General features: G+C 40.0%; 1 protein-coding gene across 1 annotated transcript in view; it reads left to right on the forward strand.

Moving 5' to 3' along the window:
• DNAH5 (dynein axonemal heavy chain 5) overlaps positions 1-22,034 on the forward strand; it is a 314,041-nt gene that overhangs the window by 282,691 nt on the left and 9,316 nt on the right. The window contains exons 72-78 of the mRNA XM_061129706.1: positions 5,280-5,499; positions 7,277-7,482; positions 8,828-9,031; positions 11,575-11,790; positions 14,631-14,843; positions 18,173-18,325; positions 19,113-19,344. Coding sequence (XP_060985689.1) covers positions 5,280-5,499; positions 7,277-7,482; positions 8,828-9,031; positions 11,575-11,790; positions 14,631-14,843; positions 18,173-18,325; positions 19,113-19,344 — 1,444 coding nt within the window. The remainder of the gene's footprint in view (positions 1-5,279; positions 5,500-7,276; positions 7,483-8,827; positions 9,032-11,574; positions 11,791-14,630; positions 14,844-18,172; positions 18,326-19,112; positions 19,345-22,034) is intronic.

The following is a 22,034-nucleotide window of genomic DNA, read 5'->3' on the forward strand; positions in this document are numbered from 1 at the left end:
GGGATTCCTTTTCCGTGGATGAGGTTGAATCATCAAAATTCTCACCTAAGAAACTTAGATCAGGAGTCACTTGTATTCTGAATGAAAGAGCATCTGAAGCCTTTTTGTTATTATGTTTCACATTTAAGTCTCCTTTTTTTGAATTGTGAACAGTATCAATTAAATTTTCATAGGACAAAATTAGTGAAGTGAAGTTGCTCAGTCGTGTCCTACTCTTTGTGACCCCATGGACTGTAGCCCACAGAATTTTCCAGGCAAGAGTACTGGAGTGGGTTGTCATTTCCTTCTCCAGGGGATCTGCCTGACCCAGGGATCAAACCCAGGTCTCCCGAATTGCAGGTAGAGGCTTTACCTCTGAGCCACCATAGTTATTTATTCATTATATACTTCTGAAGAAAATTTAAGGGGATATGTGACATTCCAAAAGGATCAGTTTTACATGTAACTTGATTAAGATTTTACATCTAGTACTTATTTATCTTTTGCAAAGAAAAATATCTCAGGTTACACCAATCAAATCCAAATGATCCAAAATTACAGTCAAGAAAATAAATCATGATTATGATCTGGGTATTGTAGATGATTTTAGAAAAATTACTCTATGGATTATATATTGAAATAATTATGACTGGTGCTTCTCTGGTGGCTCAGTGGTAAAGAATCTGCCTTGCAATGCAGGAGACCTGTGTTTGGTCTCTGGGTTGGGAAGATCTCCTGGAGAAGGTAAAGGCAACCCACTCCAGTATTCTTGCCTGGAGAATCCCATGAACAGAGGAGCCTGGTGGGCTATAGTTCATAGGGTCGCAAAAGAGTCAGATGTGACTTAGCAACTAAAATGACAAATTATTGCATGACCTAAATTTTTGCCTGTGTTGCCTTGTACAAAGAATCTTCTTATGCATATAGAATAATGTGTTTCAGAGATATGACTTATTATTTTCTAAGACTCTTGTTAGAATAGTCTGATTCCCCAGAGAAGGTGCCTACACATTCTAGAGGATATAAACCCTGTTGCCAGTATTCTAGGAACTCTCTTTTTGTGCTTCACTTTGGTGATTTTCATGACTCCAACCATGGAGTCATGCATGCTAGTAATGGCATCACATCAGACACCCTTGTGGAACAAGAAAAAATGTAACTTATGTTAGTTAAATCTGATCCTATTCTTAGATTTGATCTAGATTAATTTATAGGGGTTACTGTGTTTTCCTGTTAAGTTTTTTTTTTTTTTTTTTATTATTATTTTTTTTTTCCAGTGGGTTTTGTCATACATTGATATGAATCAGCCATGGATTTACATGTATTCCCAATCCCGATCCCCCCTCCCACCTCCCTCTCCACCCGATTCCTCTGGGTCTTCCCAGTGCACCAGGCCGGAGCACTTGTCTCGTGCATCCCACCTGGGCTGGTGATCTGTTTCACCATAGATAGTATACATGCTGTTCTTTTGAAATATCCCACCCTCACATTCTCCCACAAAGTTCAAAAGTCTGTTCTGTATTTCTGTGTCTCTTTTTCTGTTCTGCATATAGGGTTATCGTTATCACCTTTCTAAATTACATATACATGTGTCAGTATGCTGTAATGTTCTTTATCTTTCTGGCTTACTTCACTCTGTATAATGGGCTCCAGCTTCATCCATCTCATTAGGACTGGTTCAAATGAATTCTTTTTAATGGCTGAGTAATATTCCATGGTGTATATGTACCACAGCTTCCTTATCCATTCATCTGCTGATGGGCATCTAGGTTGCTTCCATGTCCTGGCTATTATAAACAGTGCTGCGATGAACATTGGGGTGTACGTGTCTCTTTCAGATCTGGTTTCCTCAGTGTGTATGCCCAGAAGTGGGATTGCTGGGTCATATGGCAGTTCTATTTCCAGTTTTTTAAGGAATCTCCACACTGTTTTCCATAGCGGCTGTACTAGTTTGCATTCCCACCAACAGTGTAAGAGGGTTCCCTTTTCTCCACACCCTCTCCAGCATTTGTTGCTTGTAGACTTTTGGATAGCAGCCATCCTGACTGGCGTGTAATGGTACCTCATTGTGGTTTTGATTTGCATTTCTCTAATAATGAGTGATGTTGAGCATCTTTTCATGTGTTTGTTAGCCATCTGTATGTCTTCTTTGGAGAAATGTCTGTTTAGTTCTTTGGCCCATTTTTTGATTGGGTCATTTATTTTTCTGGAATTGAGCTGCAGGAGTTGCTTGTATATTTTTGAGATTAATCCTTTGTCTGTTTCTTCATTTGCTATTATTTTCTCCCAATCTGAGGGCTGTCTTTTCACCTTACTTATAGTTTCCTTTGTTGTGCAAAAGCTTTTAAGTTTCATTAGGTCCCATTTGTTTAGTTTTGCTTTTATTTCCAATATTCTGGGAGGTGGGTCATAGAGGATCTTGCTTTGATTTATGTCGGAGAGTGTTTTGCCTATGTTCTCCTCTAGGAGTTTTATAGTTTCTGGTCTTACATTTAGATCTTTAATCCATTTTGAGTTTATTTTTGTGTATGGTGTTAGAAAGTGTTCTAGTTTCATTCTTTTACAAGTGGTTGACCAGTTTTCCCAGCACCACTTGTTAAAGAGGTTGTCTTTTTTCCATTGTATATCCTTGCCTCCTTTGTCAAAGATAAGGTGTCCATAGGTTCGTGGATTTATCTCTGGGCTTTCTATTCTGTTCCATTGATCTATATTTCTGTCTTTGTGCCAGTACCATGCTGTCTTGATGACTGTGGCTTTGTAGTAGAGTCTGAAGTCAGGCAGGTTGATTCCTCCAGCTCCATTCTTCTTTCTCAAGATTACTTTGGCTATTCGAGGTTTTTTGTATTTCCATACAAATTGTGAAATTCTTTGGTCTAGTTCTGTGAAAAATACCGTTGGTAGCTTGATAGGGATTGCATTGAATCTATAGACTGCTTTGGGTAGAATAGCCATTTTGACAATATTAATTCTTCCAATCCATGAACACGGTATGTTTCTCCATCTGTTTGTGTCCTCCTTGATTTCTTTCATCAGTGTTTTATAGTTTTCTATGTATAGGTCCTTTGTTTCTTTAGGTAGATACACTCCTAAGTATTTTATTCTTTTTGTTGCAATGGTGAATGGTATTGTTTCCTTAATTTCTCTGTCTGTTTTTTCATTGTTAGTATATAGGAATGCAAGGGATTTCTGTGTGTTAATTTTATATCCTGCAACTTTACTATATTCATTGATTAGCTCTAGTAATTTTCTGGTAGAGTCTTTAGGGTTTTCTATGTAGAGGATCATGTCATCTGCAAACAGTGAGAGTTTTACTTCTTCTTTTCCTATCTGGATTCCTTTTACTTCTTTTTCTGCTCTGATTGCTGTGGCCAGAACTTCCAACACTATGTTGAACAGTAGTGGTGAGAGTGGGCACCCTTGTCTTGTTCCTGATTTCAGGGGAAATGCCTTCAATTTTTCACCATTGAGGGTGATGCTTGCTGTGGGTTTGTCATATATAGCTTTTATTATGTTGAGGTATGTTCCTTCTATTCCTGCTTTTTGGAGAGTTTTAATCATAAATGAATGTTGAATTTTGTCAAAGGCTTTCTCTGCATCTATTGAGATAATCACATGGTTTTTATCTTTCAATTTGTTAATGTGGTGTATTACATTGATTGATTTGCGGATATTAAAGAATCCTTGTATTCCTGGGATAAAGCCCACTTGGTCATGGTGTATGATTTTTTTAATATGTTGTTGGATTCTGTTTGCTAGAATTTTGTTAAGGATTTTTGCATCTATGTTCATCAGTGATATTGGCCTGTAGTTTTCTTTTTTTGTGGCATCTTTGTCTGGTTTTGGAATTAGGGTGATGGTGGCCTCATAGAATGAGTTTGGAAGCTTACCTTCTTCTGCAATTTTCTGGAAGAGTTTGAGTAAGATAGGTGTTAGCTCTTCTCTAAATTTTTGGTAGAATTCAGCTGTGAAGCCATCTGGTCCTGGGCTTTTGTTTGCTGGAAGATTTTTGATGACAGTTTCGATTTCCTTGCTTGTGATGGGTCTGTTAAGATCTTCTATTTCTTCCTGGTTCAGTTTTGGAAAGTTATACTTTTCTAAGAATTTGTCCATTTCATCCAAGTTGTCCATTTTATTGGCATAGAGCTGCTGGTAGTAGTCTCTTATGATCCTTTGTATTTCAGTGTTGTCTGTTGTGATCTCTCCATTTTCATTTCTAATTTTGTTAATTTGGTTTTTCTCTCTTTGTTTCTTAATGAGTCTTGCTAATGGTTTGTCAATTTTGTTTATTTTTTCAAAAAACCAGCTTTTAGCTTTGTTGATTTTTGCTATGGTCTCTTTAGTTTCTTTTGCATTTATTTCTGCCCTGATTTTTAAGATTTCTTTCCTTCTGCTAACTCTGGGGTTCTTCATTTCTTCCTTCTCTAATTGCTTTAGGTGTAGAGTTAGGTTATTTAATTGTTTTTTTTTCCTGTTTCTTTATGTAAGCCTGTAATGCTATGAACCTTCCCCTTAGCACTGCTTTTACAGTGTCCCATAGGTTTTGGGTTGTTGTGTTTTCATTTTCATTCATTTCTATACATATTTTGATTTCTTTTTTGATTTCTTCTATGATTTGTTGGTTATTCAGAAGCGTGTTATTTAGCCTCCATATGTTTGAAGTTTTAACAATTTTTTCCCTGTAATTGAGATCTAATCTTACTGCACTGTGGTCAGAAAAGATGACTGGAATGATTTCAATTTTTTTGAATTTTCCAAGACCAGATTTATGGCCCAGGATGTGCTCTATTCTGGAGAAGGTTCCGTGTGCACTTGAGAAAAAGGTGAAGTTGATTGTTTTGGGGTGAAATGTCCTATAGATATCAATTAGGTCTAGCTGGTCCATTGTGTCATTTAAGGTTTGTGTTTCCTTGTTAATTTTCTGTTTAGTTGATCTATCCATAGTTGTGAGTGGGGTATTGAAGTCTCCCACTATTATTGTGTTACTATTAATTTCCTCTTTCATACTCGTTGGTGTTTGCCGTACATATTGCGGTGCTCCTATGTTGGGTGCATATATATTTATAATTGTTATATCTTCTTTTTTGATTGATCCTTTGATCATTATGTAGTGTCCTTCTTTGTCTCTTTTCACATCCTTTATTTGAAAGTCTATTTTATCTGATATGAGTATTGCGACTCCTGCTTTCTTTTGGTCTCCGTCCTGTTAAGTTTTAATTACTTAATTTCTGAAGAAGGTACTAATTTGAATCTCTGGGTGAAACATAAAATGGACTAATTTCCATTTCCTGTTGCTGACTTAGGGAGGATGGGCCCTTCTGCAGAACTGCCATCTGGGACTGGATTTCATGGATGAGCTAATGGATATAATTATAGAAACTGAGCTTGTACATGACTCTTTCCGTCTGTGGATGACAACCGAGGTTCATAAGCAGTTTCCCATCACCCTCCTTCAGATGTCCATCAGATTTGCCAATGAGCCCCCCCAGGGCCTCCGGGCAGGACTGAAAAGAACATATGGTGGTGAGTCGAGGAATCCTTCCAAGTTTATGGAAGTTCTTATGCTTACATTGTTTTCTTTAAAGACATTATGGAAAAGGAATTAGGTAAGTTTAGTTATAGCAAGTGGTGCTATGATTTAACATGATGGTGAGGGCATAGACACCTCTGTCCTGCTGCACGTGAGGTATCCTTGGCCATGTTAGGGTCTCAGATCTTTGGATTCCACCTTATGTTTTTCCTGTTTCCCCAGTATCACTCTCCTTTGGCCTACGCTATTCAGTTTCCCACTTGATTCAGTGATAAAGAATCCTCCTGCCAATGCAGGAGACACGGGCTTGATGCCTGGGTTGGAAAGATACCGGGAGAAAGAAAAGGCAACCCACTCCAGTATTCTTGCCTGGGAAATCCCACTAACAGAGGAGCATGGTGGGCTCCAGTGCATGGGAGTCGGACACAACTTAGCAACTAAACAACCACAACCTTCTCTGCCTGACAGCTGCCCTTTTATGTTACATCTAAACTGGATAATGTTGCTGTTTATGGTCTTCATGCTCCATACCTAAAGTAGGGCAGTAGCCTCTTCCAAGACAAGAAGCTGAATTAAAATTATGGCCTCTGCCTTTATCTCATGTGTAAGGATGTTGGGATGTGAGCGAAGTTAGAAATCTGACCACAGCAACTGAATCAGACCCAAACGCCCCTCCTGCCCCAATTGGAGCCAAGATTATTCCCAATACATTCGCCCCCTCTGTGTCATAGCTTCCTGTCTGAGGCTCATGGTCACAGAAAAAGCGTGAGCTTGGAGTTAAAAATCCTGCTTCTGGTCCTTCCTGAACAAATGCCTTTATTCTCATGAGTGCTCATCACTCAAACAACCTGTGTTTCAGTTTTCTAGTATCTAAAATGGAGACAATAAAATGATAAATTTAAATTGTAATAGTGTATTTAATAAAAATCGTCAACATAGTTATTACATATAAATTTGAAAAATCTACAAAGAGATATTTTTGGAGTTGTTAACAAGGCTCACATTTTTGCCAACAGAGTAGATGTGGAATGATGATGTCTGTAAAAACAGTTTGCAAATGAAAACATTTATAATTGTATGTGTGACAAATATATCTCTGTATAATAATCATAACTACAATTTGGAGAATATACTCAGGTTGCAAAGGGCTTCTTTTAAATTTTATTATTTTTTATTATTCTTTTTAATTGAAGTATAGTTGCTGTACAACATAAATTACAAGTGTACAATATAGTGATTCATAATTTCTAAAGGTTATGTTCTATTTATAGTTATTATAAAATACTGGCTGTATTCCCCATATTATACAATATCTCCTTCTTGCTTATTTTATATCTAATGGTTTGTGCTATTCAATAACAATTAATATTAAATTGTTAATAGAGTATATAGAAGTCTTTGCAACCTGTGTACATGCCCTTCATAGTAATAATAATAATAATGTCTATTATTAATAGTCATTGTAGTAATAGTAGCTGTATTTTATTTTGCCACCATTTTTATCCCCACTTTTTTCTTGTTATGTTGGTAAGAACTTTATCCATGTGAGTGAGACTCTACTCCCCTCAAATCTCTGTACGTATTTTCCAGAGAAATGTCCTCTGGGGATCCAAAAGTTAAATTACAGCTGCCATATGACTATGATAAAGATGGTTCGAGATAAGTGAATTTTAACATCAGGAATTTACAGCAATGATTAATAACTTGTAAAAGTGGTAGAAAATAAAGATGTTTGAGAGATGAGACGGTTTTTCCCCACTGGCCTCACAGGGGTGAGCCAGGACCTGCTGGATGTGAGTGCCGTGGCCCAGTGGAAGCCCATGTTATATGCCGTGGCTTTCCTGCACTCCACGGTCCAGGAGAGGCGCAAGTTCGGGCCCCTGGGTTGGAACATCCCCTATGAATTTAACCAAGCTGATTTTAATGCCACAGTGCAGTTCGTCCAGAACCACCTAGATGACATGGATCTCAAAAAGGTACTTTGTGCACACTGCTTTCTGCCTTGGGTGATTTGGGGCTTGAATCCTTGAGCTAACATGACCCCCCTCCCCCTGCCTCCTCCAGCCTTGGGCGAAATCCTGTAACAGCGGTGGTTTTCTGTGCTGCAAAGGCATCCTCTTTAAGCTGTAGCAACTTGGGTCACACTAACCTCTTAATTTCAGGGAAAAAATGAACACATTTTAATTATCTTTTTGTTTCTCCAAGGCAAGTTGACATTACAAGTAAGACAACCTAACAGGATCTATTGGAGGGAGGGAGCAATGGATGAAGAAGCTTGTTTTTTAAAATCCTAAAACCCCCAAAATTTATAATTGAAATATAATTGGTTTAAAATGTTGTGTTAGTGTCTGCTGTACAATGGAGTGAATCAGCCATGTACATAAATATATCCCCTCTCTCTTACACCTTTCCCCCACACCACCCCCATCCTACCCCTTGTGCGATACACCAGCTTCCCACTCGCTCTCTATTTTATATGTGGCAGTGTATGTATGAGGCTTCCCTTGTGGCTCAGATGATAAAGAGTCCGCCTGCAGTGCAGGAGATCTGGGTTCAATCCCTGGGTCGGGATGATCCCCTGGAGGAGGGCATGGCAATCCACTCCAGTACTCTTGCCTGGAGAATCCCCATGGACAGAGAAGCCTGGTGGGCTACAGTCCATGGGGTAGCATAGAGTTGGACACAACTGAGTGACTAACACACAGTGGACATATGTCAATCCCATTTTCCCAGTTTTCCCACCCTTCCGTTCCCCCACTATGTCCGCATGCCCATTCTTTATGTCTGCGTCCCTATTCCTGCCTTGGAAATAGGTTCATCTGTACCATTTTTCTAGAGTCCACATATATGTGTTAATATATGATATCTGTTTTTCTGACTTACCTCACTCTGTATGACAGACCCTAGATCCACTCACTTCTCTACAGATGACCTATTTTGTTCCTTTTAGTGGCTGAGTAATACTCCATTGTACACACATACTACTTCTTTATCCACATACTCTTGAATGTGTGCTTTTTAAGGAACAGCCTCAATTTTCTAAAAAATTAAGCATTTTTTTCCTATTGAAATCAAAGTCAAGAAGTACATGAATGCAAGAGACTTTGTTTCAAATCATGAACAGGAGCTTTGAGTTCCCCTCATGTTTGTCTATTTAATTTTCTTTCTGCACTTTTTAGTTACTGAGGAGTGAATGAATGAGTGCATGAGCAGATGACATGGATGACAGTGATGACGATGCATACATGGGTGTTACTTGGCAGGGAAAATGGGGGTGAGACAGTAATCAGTTCTGCACCTTCCTTCTGTAACTTTTCCCAGGGTGTCTCTTGGACCACTGTCCGCTACATGATAGGAGAGATTCAGTATGGAGGCAGAGTCACCGATGACTATGACAAGAGACTGTTGAACACCCTTGCTAAGGTTTGGTTCAGTGAAAATATGTTTGGACCAGATTTCAGCTTTTACCAAGGCTACAATATTCCAAAATGCAACACAGTGGATAACTATCTTCAGTATATCCAGGTTGGTCATCTTCAGAATTTTATGCATAGAGCAAATATCTATAGCCAGGTGACTTTTTTGTTGTTATTTATTTATACGTCATACTTCTTTGAAAAGAAATTTTAATGGTGATACATACTGAACGTGGAAGGTTCTGAGCACCAGAGATGTTGTCTTCATATGTTTATATTCATCTAATGACTAAACTGTTTATATTTGTTCTGAGTGTATGTTTTGTGTTGGTTCTCTCCTTCCCTTTTTTCTCTCTCTCTTTTGGTCAACGCAAACTCAGTTCCCTGACCAGGGACAAGAAGAATTCATGCCCCCCCCCTCTGCAGTGGAATCTCGGAGTCTTAACCACTGGACCTCTAGGGAAGTCCCATTTTCCTTCTCTTTTAATGCCCCAGTGAGGAATTCTCTTTGGAGAGATGATAGATTGGGGAGATTTAGATCCAGGGAACCTACACAAATGCCCTTTTGTGTAGGGCATTATACTCAATGCCCTATACTCAATCTTGTTTTGTGTTTCAAAGCATTTACCTTATTCCATGACATCTGTTTCTTAATTCTGACCTGATGGACAGCATATGAGTATTCTCAGAAACACACTCGGTATAAGAGGTTCCTCTAAGACTGAGTTTCTCAGCTTTGGCACCACTGACATTTGGAGCTGAATACATTTTTGTAGGGGCGGGGGACAGTCCTGTGTAGAATAGTTGACATCACCCTTGTCCTCTACCCACTAGATGTCAGTTTCACTTCCTACCCCATTATAACAACCTTAAATGTCTCCAGACAGCCAGATATCCCTGGGGGGAAAATCACTTCCAACTTTAAAGTCTGACTCCAAGAAGGAATAAGATTTTGACAGGAAATCTGGGGGAAAACTTGATTTGTGCTTTCAAGTAACTACATTTTCTGTCTCTCTACCTGGAATTCATTAGATCATTATTTAGCGATCTCTTTTGCCTCTAAGATTTATCTCAGGGTGAACCAACTAAAGCAAAACGGCCCCAAAGAGCTAAATTTATCAGTATATTTAGAGGTTCTGTGATATATATGTGTAATGAATTTACCATATATCATCAGCCGTACACTTTTATTAATTCAAATCTACAAATATATTTGTCTTAACTGTATTATATGTGCCTTTAAATCATTTGCAGTGAAGAGGAGAAGTGCATACGAAGGTGTAAATTTAGGTATGCCTGCACATATATTTATTTATACACGTCTCATTTTATAGGAATTTGAGTTAGCTCATAAGAAGACATTAAGCAAAAAGGAATGAAATAATAGACTAGAAGGGAGGGAAACCATGAATAAAGTTAAGTATGCAGTTCTCACATAGAAGTATATGTCAAATTGTAGGTAAATTTTCTTTTGTTCAAGTAGCTGGGGTAGTATTTATCTGCTAGTTCTGCTGTTCTGCTTCTTAAGGGCTTCCCGGATAGCTCAGCTGGCATAGACTCTGCCTGTAATGCAGGAGACCCTGGTTAGATTCCTGGGTCGGGAAGATCCCCTGGAGAAGATAGGCTACCCACTCCAGTATTCTTAGGCTTCCTGGGTGGCTCAGCTGGTAAAGAATCCACCTGCAATGGGGGTAGATCCTTGGGTTGGAAAGATCCCCTGGAGAAGGAATGGCCACCCACTGCAGTATTTTGGCCTGGAGAATTCCATGGACTGTATAGTCGGACATGACTGAGAGGCTTTCACTTTTCTGCTTCTTAATGTCTCTTGCTGTATGTTTTTCTAACTTTGTTGCTCTTTTAATATTTCTCACCTTCCCTAGTCTCTCTCCTCCTTGGGAGAGTATATGCCCCACCTCTGGTTTTATCGGGCCATAATTGCTAAAACTGTCATTTTTAGTAATGATTAGTTATACACCATTTATTTAAACAACTGGTTTGAATTAGATGGGACCATTGAGAAACAAAATACCATTCCATAGTTCCCTTTCTATTTTATAAAATAGATTATAAATATATTATATAATAAATATATTATAAAATAAGATAGTGTCTCTGAATCAATTTGCTTAAAGTGCAGACATTAAAGAACCATGGGCTTATTATGTTAATTTTCTTTTCAGGACGACTTTTGATTTTATTAAAAAAAATATATATTTATTTATTTATTCGGCCACGTTGGGTCTTAGTTTTGGCTTGCAAGATCTTTGTCGCCGCATTCAGAGTCTTCCGTTGCAGCGTCTGTCTCAGTAGTTGTGGTACACGGTCTTAGTAGCTGTGGCTCATGGGCTTAGTTGCCCTGAGGTGTGTGGCATCTCAGTTCTCTGACCAGGGATTGAGTGCGCATCCCCTGCATTGGAAGGCAGATTCTTAACTACTGGACTACCAGGGGAGTCCCACTTTTGATTCTGTCCTAGAGAAATTATTGAGATGATTCAGTTCAGTTCAGTTCAGTCGCTCAGTCGTAGCCTGCCGCAAATAAGACATATCATGTAAATGCTTATCCTAATAAAATCATGTCTATTTGCTAAGACGTGTGATTTAACTGGGGCTTGTGTCAGCGGTCTGAGCTCAGTGTGGCTATTTATTGTTCAGAGCTTGCCCACCTACGACAGTCCCGAGGTGTTCGGGCTGCACCCCAACGCCGACATCACCTACCAGAGCAAGCTGGCCAAGGACGTGCTGGACACCATCCTGGGCATCCAGCCCAAGGACAGCTCTGGCGGAGGGGATGAGACCCGGGAGGCCGTGGTGGCCCGGCTGGCTGATGACATGCTGGAGAAGCTGCCCCCGGACTATGGTCCTTTTGACGTGAGTTGATGGCATCACAAACAGCTGTGGATGTGGAGGGTGGTTGGGTGCGGGGGCGGTGAGGAAGCAGTGTTGTGCTCAGTCACTCGGTTGTGTCTGACTCTGCGACCCCATGGACTGTAGCCCACCAGGCTCCTCTGTCCATAGGAGTTCTCCAGGAAAGAATACTGGAGTTGGTTGCTATTTCCTTCTCCAGGGCATCTTCCCAACTCAGGGACGGAGCCCACATATTTGCATCTCCTGCTTTGGCAGGTGGATTCTTTACCACTGTGCCACCTGGGAAGTCTGAGGAAGAAGGGAGGAGGGCAAAAATAATTTTTCTGAAATTAAAGAAATTATTTAAAGACTTCACTTCTTGAAGAAGCAGTAAAAGAAGTATTTGAACCTATTGATGTAATCATTTCAAAATATAAATACTAAGTCTGATGAGAGAGTTAATCTTCATAGTTAAATTATAAGTGTGTATCGATGGGTTAGGATTGCTTTTCTATAACATCTCCTGGAGGCACCTCATAATGTCATTTGTTCAAAGGAAAATAATGTATTCTTAGAGTAAAGTGTCAATTATTTTACAAAAATAATTCAGGCCTTCTTAATTTCAGGGAGTCTATAGTTATATCATTAACTCTGCAGCTTCTTTGTCACATGGATTTTGTAAATTGATTTATCTTTTTTTTTAAATTAATGTATTTTATTTGACTGTGCTGGGTCTTAGCTGTGGCATGCAAGATGTGACAGCTAGTTCCCTGACCTGGGCCCCCTGAGTTGGAAGGGTGGAGTCTTAGCCACTGGACCACCAGGGAAGTCCCCCCAATTTGTCCTTTTAATATCAAGTAACTTCCAAGCAAAACTGACAATTATGTTAATTTTTTTGGACATTTTAGCATGTATTGTGAAAAGCTTTACCCTGATAACATGTTTAAATCTTTGCTAAAAGCAAAAGTAAGTGGCTTACTTTCCTTGTAGTCTTAAGAGATTACTTGGACTAACTTTGTGACATTTCTGTCATAGGACCACCAAGTTTCTTTATATATTGCCCTTTCCACTTGGTTTTCAGAAGGAATTCTGCATTTTGTTTCTTTAGCATCCTATTGTTTTCCATGAAGCAGGACATTTCGGCTGCTAATTTTTCACCATAGACTGAACTCAAAGAACTCTCACCAAGGGAATCATTTCCTGTGGAAGAAACTCTGATCACTTGCTTGGAGAAAATCAATACTGTTACCAGCTTTCATAAGTGCCTTTCATTATAGTATCAGGAAAGCAGTCATTCATGTCTAGCAGTGGCTGAAATATTTATAAAGCAACGAAAGTGCCTAAAATATATTAAGTGAAGTGGTAGTCACACAGTCGTGTCCAAATCTTTGCGACCCCATGGACCGTAGCCCGCCAGGCTTCTCTGTCCACGGGATTCTCCAGGCAAGAATACTGGAGTGGGTTGCCATTTCCTTTCATAAATAAATGTGGTGGTATGTATGGAGTTTAGAAGAGTCATCTTCCTTTTGCTGAATTTGCTTAAGATAGAACAATTCAGCCTGGCATGATATCTGATCCACAAAAGACTCTGAATAAATACTTGCAAGACAGAAATGAATGGGTGAGTGGATGGATAGATGCTTTGATGGAAAAAATAAAAAGCTTTAAAAACAGAAATCTAGTTTTTTGAGACAGCCTTCAGAATTGTTGGGCTTCCCTGGTAGCTCAGAGGTTAAAGTGTCTGCCTGCAATGTGGGAGACCTGGGTTCGATCCCTGGGTTGGGAAGATCCCCTGGAGAAAGAAATGACAACCCACTCCAGTATTATTGCCTGGAGAATCCCATGGGCGGAGGAGCCTAGTGGGTCCACGGGGTTGCAAAGAGTTGGACACGACTGAGCGACTTCACTTTCACTTTCAGAATTGTTGCATAAACATACACATCTGCTTGTGTGTGTCCATGTGTGTATAATAAAGTCTTAGATTGGCAGTGAGTGAATGTTTCCCAATAACTGCAGTTGTTGCTTGGACAACAACAACAAGTTGTTGTTGTTTGGATGTGGACGTGGATTTTATATTCTTCTGTGAATTAATGGCTGCCTGTCTTCTCTCACCTGGGATGAAAAATCAGCTGGTCCTCTAACAGATATTTCTTTTATTTCTTCTCTGTTTTCTGACAGTTAAAAACAAGCTTACTATTTATGGAATTGTAAAATTTAGGGCCCTTTCAGAAGCCCTAGAGTACCATGTATATAATATAACATTGTGTGTATGCTCAGTCCTGTCTAAGTCTTTATGAGCCCATGGACTGTAGCCCGTCAGGCTCCTTGGCAAGAATACCGGAGAGAGTTGCCATTTCCCTCTCCAGGGGATCTTCTTGACCCAGGGATCAAACCTGCATCTCTTGTTTGGCGGTGAATTCTTTACCACTGAGCCACCAGGGAAAGTGAAAAGTAAAAGTGTTAGTTGCTCAATAGTGTTCGACTCTGCAAGCCCATGGACTGTATGGGTCCTAGGCTCCTCTGGACACCAGGCTTCTCTATCTAAGGAATTCTCCAGGCAAGAATTCTGGAGTGGGTAACCATTTCCTTCTCCAGGAGATCTTCCCAACCCAAGTCTCCTACATTACAGGCAGGTTCTTTACCATCTGAGCCACTAGGCTCCTCCATCCATGGAATTCTCCAGGCAACAGTACTGGAGTGGCTTGCCATTTCCTTCTCCAGGGGATCTTCCTGATCCAGGGATCAAACCCGGGTCTCCTGCATTGCGGGCAGATGCCTTACCGTCTGAGCCACCAGGGAAGCCCCCATATAGAACTATTAGTAGCTGTCAAATAATTTTTCATGTGCTAATGTCTCCATGGCAGGTGAAGGAGAGGCTGCAAAAGATGGGGCCATTCCAGCCAATGAACATTTTTCTCAGACAGGAGATAGACAGGATGCAGAGGGTACTCACCCTGGTCCGAAGCACCCTGACCGAGCTGAAACTTGCCATTGATGGCACCATCATCATGAGCGAAAATCTACGAGATGCTCTGAACTGCATGTTTGATGCCAGGATTCCCGCTCATTGGAAGAAAGTATGTTTAAGTCAGTTCTTATCCTGCCTAATCACTTTATTGTTGTGAATAATTGTAATTGGCAAGTGAGAGCATGTACGGATAATGTGCTTAAGAGTGTTCTTTTGCTTAGGGACTAATCCTCTTAGAGCCCTGTATTTTTACATTGTAGGTAGGGAAAATGATTTAATGTCTCCCACATCTCAGGTTCTCTGCCAGGCAATTTGTATGCACTGTTTCATGTAAATCTTACAATTTATTACCCATATTTTACAGATGAGGAACTTAAGTTAGGGGAGATTAAATGTTTTCCCAGATCACACACCTTAGAAATCCAAGAATCAGAGTTTAAACCCAAACTCATGGACTTCAAAGCTTGTAATGTTAGTTTTATAGAAGGGGATGTTCCTAGACACACACATGTCAAAAGTCACTCCAAGGAGAAATCTTCTTCCTTGCTTTTTCTGTAAATATGTGGGTATATATCTCTCAAGGTAACAAGATAATAATTTAAGAGTATTCTTACTGATTGCATATTATTAATTGTGCTAAACGAGAGATATGGGCTTTTTATAAAATTTTTATGCAAATATAGTTGATTTAATACAACGCTGTGTTAATTTCTGCTGTATAGCAAGGTGACTCAACTATATATGTATATTCTGTTTTGTATTTTTCCCATTGTGGCTTATCACAGGATGTTGAATCTAATTCCCTGTGCTGTACGGTTGCACCCTGTTGTTTATCCACTTTACATATAATAGTTTGCATCTGCTAATCTCAAACTCCCCATCCTTCCCTCCCCCACCTCCTTCCTTGGTAATCACATTTCTTTCCTCTATGTCTGTGAGTCTCTTTTTCTCTTTCTGACTTCATTTAGTGTGATAATCTCTAGGTCCATCTGTGTTGCTGCACATGGCATTATTTCATTCTTCTTACTTTATTATCATTTTTGAAGCTTTTAATTTTGTATTGGAGAATAGCCAGTTAACAGTGTTGTGGTAGTTTCAGGTGACCAGCAAAGGGACTCAGGCTTGCAAATACATGTATCCATTCTCTCCCAAACTCCCTCCCATCCAGGCTGAGTGATATTCCGTGGTGTATGGAATATTATATATCTGTGTGTATATATACGGTAAGATGTGGGTTTTTAAAAAATTTCTCTGCCATTGTGGTTTGCCACAGGGTGTCGGACCCTGTTGTTTACCCATTCTGTATATAACAGTATGGTAAATAGATGAGGTTTGAAGAGGTGTTTTTCTACTTGGGGAAGTAAAATGAGAACCTGAGTGTCCTTGTAGAGGAGTAGGCTGATCGTGGCACCAAGGGTGCTGAGCGTGTGTGGGAGGACTCGGGAGACAGGAGGGTGGGGTTATCCAGGGTGGGCAATTTACAGAGATGAGATTGGGTCCTGGGGTGACTGGAACTTTTGGAGGTCAGTCAGGTAAATGAGATGGTGGGACAGGGTGGAGTTAGGACTGATAATCTCTCAGGAGAGGCTCCTTTAGTGATGAGCCTCTGATCCCTCACCCAGGGCTTTGGCAGATTCCAAGGCAGTGGGACAGAAAGCAGTATATGGTCACTGGGGAGTGCTCGTCTACTATTTTCTCATCTTATTTGATTAACCACCATCCCATCCATCCCTTTAGACACACAGCTTAGAAACTCAGAATCAGCTTTGACCAGGTCCCTTTCTCTCCTCCCCTGCAAAAAATTCATTGCCGAGGCCAGAGAGTTTTCTGTATGCATTGACTCTCCTCTTGCTAGTGACCTACCTGGTCCCTGACCATTGTGGGCTCATTCCCCACTAGACCAGCTGACCCAGCTTGGCCAGCACCTACAGTTCTGGAATAGGGATCCTTGCCAGAAGACAACCCCTAGTTAATGAGTCCCTGTGCCTTCAGATCAAATGTTGTATAAACACATATCTTTCAGTTAACACGCCTATAAAGATATAGAATTAGTTACCTCGTTTTAAACATTGCTGTTTAGTCGCTAAGTCGGGTCTAACTCTTAGAGACCCCGTGGACTGCAGCATGCCAAGCTTCCCTGTCCTTCACTGTCTCTCGGAGTGTGCCCACACTCATGTCCATTGAGTTGGCGATTCCATCCAACTATCTCGTTCTCTGTCATCCCTGTCTCCTCCTGCCCTCAGTCTTTCCCAGCATCAAGGTCTTTTCCAATGAATCACCTCTTCGCATCAGGTGGCTAAAGTATTGGAGCTTCAGCTTCAGCATCAGTCCTTCCAATGAATATTCAGGGTTGATTTCCTTTAGGATTGACGGGTTTAATCTCCTTGCTGTCCAAGGGTCTCTAAGAATCTCTTTTAAAAAAATTTTTGGCCGTGCCACACAGGATGTGGGATATTAGTTCCTCAACTAGGGATTAGCTGCTGGACTTCCAGGGAAGTCCCACTTCCTGGAACTTAAAATCCTTTTATATAGGACTTTTTTCTACTCAACTTATTAACAGTCTTTGGGAATCTCAGTGTCTCTTGTAAAATAGGCATATCAATTCTCAAGCTATTTTAAATTCAAGTGGTTTATCTATTCAGGTTGATCAGTACATTTATTCACACATAAAATAGTGCAGTTACAGTGAAATGTTATAAAATATGATTTGGAGATACCTTCTAGTGTGACTGCTGATAATGTTGATGACATTTCCATGCCTGTTATAATAACATGAGTTCCACATGTGAATTCAGGCAGAACGTTACAGGCAATGAATGCAATTAATTTGTTGGTGGTAAGGAGACCCGTGTTTCCATTTTTTTTCCCTTCATCAGAGAATATAAAAATGCCTTCTAAGAGATAGGAACTTCAGAAAATAAATGTTGTTTGCCCCATAAAAAAATAAGTGGAGAAAGGCTTCTACATTTGTCATTCACAGAATATAAAGTGCTGTTAAGACCATAAGCACATTTACATAAATAGAAATGCTATTTTATAATGTATCTATTGAAAATATAGCCTAAGGAAAAATAGTTGGAGCCCGTTAAATTTAATTCAATTAATTGTTTTAATTGCTTTATGGCAGAATTGATCTTAACTATATTCATGTGTGGAAGGAGATTTTTATTGACAGCAGATGTCTTGAACAGCATGCCAAGCTGGATTAATCTGGAATTCACATGATTAGTTGATTCTAACATACTTCATATTATTAAAAAGGAATAATTTGACGTCTTAAATGTCAGAACCCTGCAGAAATTTATGCCTTAGGGACTTCTAAATTCTAAGAGTGAAATTGATATTTCCCATCATTGTTTTTTTTTTTTCTGTGAATATAGTCAGTTACACAGTAGAATTAAGCCTGTATTAATTCATGTTTTCATGTTTGCATTTCAGGCATCTTGGGTTTCAAGTACCTTGGGTTTCTGGTTTACTGAACTTATTGAAAGAAACTGCCAGTTTACCTCTTGGGTTTTCAATGACCGACCCCACTGCTTCTGGATGACGGGCTTTTTTAACCCTCAAGGATTTTTAACTGCAATGCGACAGGTGATACCACTGATTTTTACCTGTTGTGTTATTACAATTTTCCTCTGGAGGGCTTTCTTCTTTCATTTTAGTTTTAAATATGTAGTTTATAATAAGGCAGAACGATTGTCTGGTTTGGGCACCAGCAGTTAATTTTGTCCTGAACATAAATCCAGCAACTTGTTCTCAGGCTGCTAGCTTAGATTTAAGAATTTTTATTTTTATATTTGATTTGATTTTATATTTCTTTTAAAATTGTTATCTAGTCATGAAGTCATCTCCGATATTTTGCAAACCCTTGTACTGAAGCGCGACAGGCTTTACTTTCCTTCGATATCTCCTGGAGTTTGCTCAAACTCATGTCCATTGAGTCAGTGATGCCATCCAACCATCTCATCCTCTGCTGTCCCCTTCTTCTCTTGCCCTCAATCTTTCCCAGCATCAGGGTCTTTTCCATTGAGTCAGCTCTTCACATCAGGTGGCCAAAGTATTGGAGCTTCAGCTTTACCATCAGTCCTTCCAATGAATAGTCAGGGCTGATTTCCTTTAGGGTTGACTAGTTTGATCTCCTTGCAGTCCAGGGAGTTTTCTCTACAACCATAATTTGAAAGCATCAAATTATTTGACACTGAAGTACAAATATGGTTAAATTAGGACATGGGTATTGCTTATGAGAGGGTCTTTTAAAACCCTTTAAATACTATCCTACCTTTTTTGAATCTGGGGCTATATTGTTGTCACAATTATGCTTTTTACATTACATCTAGTTGCTGATGTCATCCTTTTCTCTTGCTCTTGCCCTGAGTAGGAAATAACTCGAGCCAACAAAGGCTGGGCTCTGGACAATATGGTGCTTTGCAATGAAGTCACCAAGTGGATGAAGGATGACATTTCTGCCCCTCCCACAGAGGGTGTCTATGTCTACGGCTTGTATCTTGAAGGTGCTGGCTGGGACAGGAGGAACATGAAACTTATCGAGTCCAAGCCCAAAGTGCTCTTTGAGTTAATGCCTGTCATAAGGATTTATGCTGAAAATAATGGTAAGTTGTCTGTGCCTTCAGGTATAGTTGGTACTATGGGGTTGAATGATGTTATAAATATCGGATCTCATTATTTTTGTTATCATATGATAAGGATTATACTCTGTTATCAAGTAGCTTCATATTCACACCTGTGTTTAGTGAGTACTTACTTCTGGGCTCTTCCTTGAGTGCTGCTGGGAGGCAATGGTTCTGGATAGTTCTTGCCTATCTAATAAAGCAGATAAAATATATAAGGATACTCATAGAGCATTAGCTCATGAGATAAGAAGCATTTGGAATAGTTACTAAGTGGTGAGAATGGAGGGTGAGATAAGAGTGTGATGAAACTGTCAGGGGCTGGATCTTGGGAGCAGGTAGACCTGGAAGGGCTGGGAAGAATGGATAGGGCTTGAATGATGAGTTGGGCAAGTGGTGGAAAGGAGGAAAGAAGCCTTTCCAGGTGGGACTGCACAGGGCTCCCAGAGGTCATGACTCCTCCAGCTTGGAGATTTAAGTCAGGCTGTGAAGTCTGGATTGAATTCAGGGACATTGGCTTAATTCAGTAGCTTATGGTAAAATGCTGGGTTCACATTGCAGCCTGTGAATGTGACAACACTTTTATGAAACACACACGTCAAAGTAGAATCCTTTGACAGAGTTATCAAAGCTCTATTTGACAAGTCTAAAAACACCTAAACTACTTTCCAGTGTTGGTTTGATGTTTTCTAGAGGTTTTTGCATTTCACTCAGCTGACGTCTCCTCAGGGGTAAACCACTGTTCACAGTATGAGGAGACACTGTTCATTTCACTTTTAAAAAATTATATTCCTTTTAAAATAAAATTGCACATGTTTAAGGTGCATAACATCCCTGGAGGAGGAAATGGCAACCCACTCCATTATTCTTGCCTGGAGAATCCCTTGGATAGAGCAGCCTGTGGGTTACAGTCCATAGACTTGCGAAGAGTCAGATAGGACTGAAGCGACTGGCCAAGGTGTATAACATGGTGATTTGATATACATGGTGAGATGATCATTATAAGCCATAAATTCATGAGGTGGCCAGGATAGTAGATCCTAAGGAAGTCCTAATTTTATAATAGAAGCACGAAGATTTTTCTCTAAACAAGAGGCAAAAATCTCTCTGTAAAGGATAATTTTTAGTATATTTATCCCTTAGATAAATACCACAATTGTGAACAGATGTATAAACTTTGAACGTTTGTTTTTTAAGCAAATGTTTGCTAAATTCCTAGTACAAACCAGATAAAACCTTACCTGCAAGAGATAAAGGTAGTTATGAACCAGATCATGCCCACAAGGGACTCATAGCCTAGTGAAGGAGACTGATAAGTAAACAAATAATTTAAACAGAATCTGATGCATGTTATGATAGAGATCCTTGGTGGCTCAGTGGTTAAGAATCTGCCTGCAATGCTGGAGACCTGGGTTCCATCCCCTGGTTGGGAAGAACCCCGAAAAAGGAAATGACAGCCCACTCCAGTATTCTTGCCTGGAGAATCCTAGGGACAAAGGAGCCTGGCTATGTAGTCCATGGGGTCGTAAAGAGTCAGAGATGACTGAGTGACTAACAGATACACATGATAAGAGGTGCTCTTAGGATGTTCAGGGACTCTAGAAGGAAAACATAACTAAACCTGGTAGGAGGTGGAGGCTGCTTTTGAGGTGTGTTTTGGAGGATGAGAATGAGAGGGTGTTAGTATCAGACTTTTCTGGGCAGAGGGAAAGAGCTCTAGCTCAGTAAGTCAGCCAAGGTATCAACCATCTGACACACACTGCTCTATTTCTGGGGGTGCAACAGTGAGGAAAGACCACGCAGAACCCCCATTTGCACGGAGCTCAGTCTCAAGGAGGGATGGATAACTGCAAAAGAGGCAAATATAGTCATTGCTACTCAAGAATTCTGTATGAATTTGCCTACACTCTTAAAATTTATTTGTGACCCTAAGGTTAATGCCTGTGGCACTTTCATGGTTTTCACAGACATGTACACAGCAGTGAAAAATCTGAACCTCCTGACATGTGTTTCCAACTTAGGTGGAGCAAGTCTGTCTCTGCTTCTTGTTTCAGCTCAGACTGTAAGCAAGTGCCCTTTCCATGGTCTATTTAGTGCTAAGTTTTTCATATTTTTCTATTTTTTGTTGTTGAAAACGGCCCTTGAGTGTAGTGTTGAAGTGCTGTCTGAGGTTCCTGAGCACTAGAAGGCTGCGATGTACCTTATGGAGGAACCATGTGTGTTAGACAAGCTTCGTTCAGGCGTGAGTCACTGTGCTGTTGGCCTTGAGTTCAGTGTTAATGAATCAACAGAGTATATTAAAAAGATGACTTTAAACAAAAACACACATAAGGCAAGATTATGTATTGATTGGTTTTTAAACAGAAACACACAGAAAACAAGGTTATGTATTGATCGGTTGATGAAAATTCTGTGACCAAGGTCTCTGAGGAAGCTGACCCTCTATTTGTCCTAGGAGCCATCAGTAATTTGGGCTTCATTAAACTATACCTACATTGTTGTTGTTCCGTTGCTAAGTTGTGTCTGATTCTTTATGACCCCATGGACTGTAGTCTGCCAGACTCTTCTGTCTGTGGGATTCTCCAGGCAAGACTACTGGAGTGGGTTGCCATTTCCTTCTCCAGGGGATCTTCCCGACCCAGGAATCGATTCTGGGTTTCCTGCATTGGCAG

Source organism: Dama dama, chromosome 25 (assembly GCF_033118175.1).
Source record: "Dama dama isolate Ldn47 chromosome 25, ASM3311817v1, whole genome shotgun sequence".
NCBI lineage: Eukaryota > Metazoa > Chordata > Mammalia > Artiodactyla > Cervidae > Dama > Dama dama.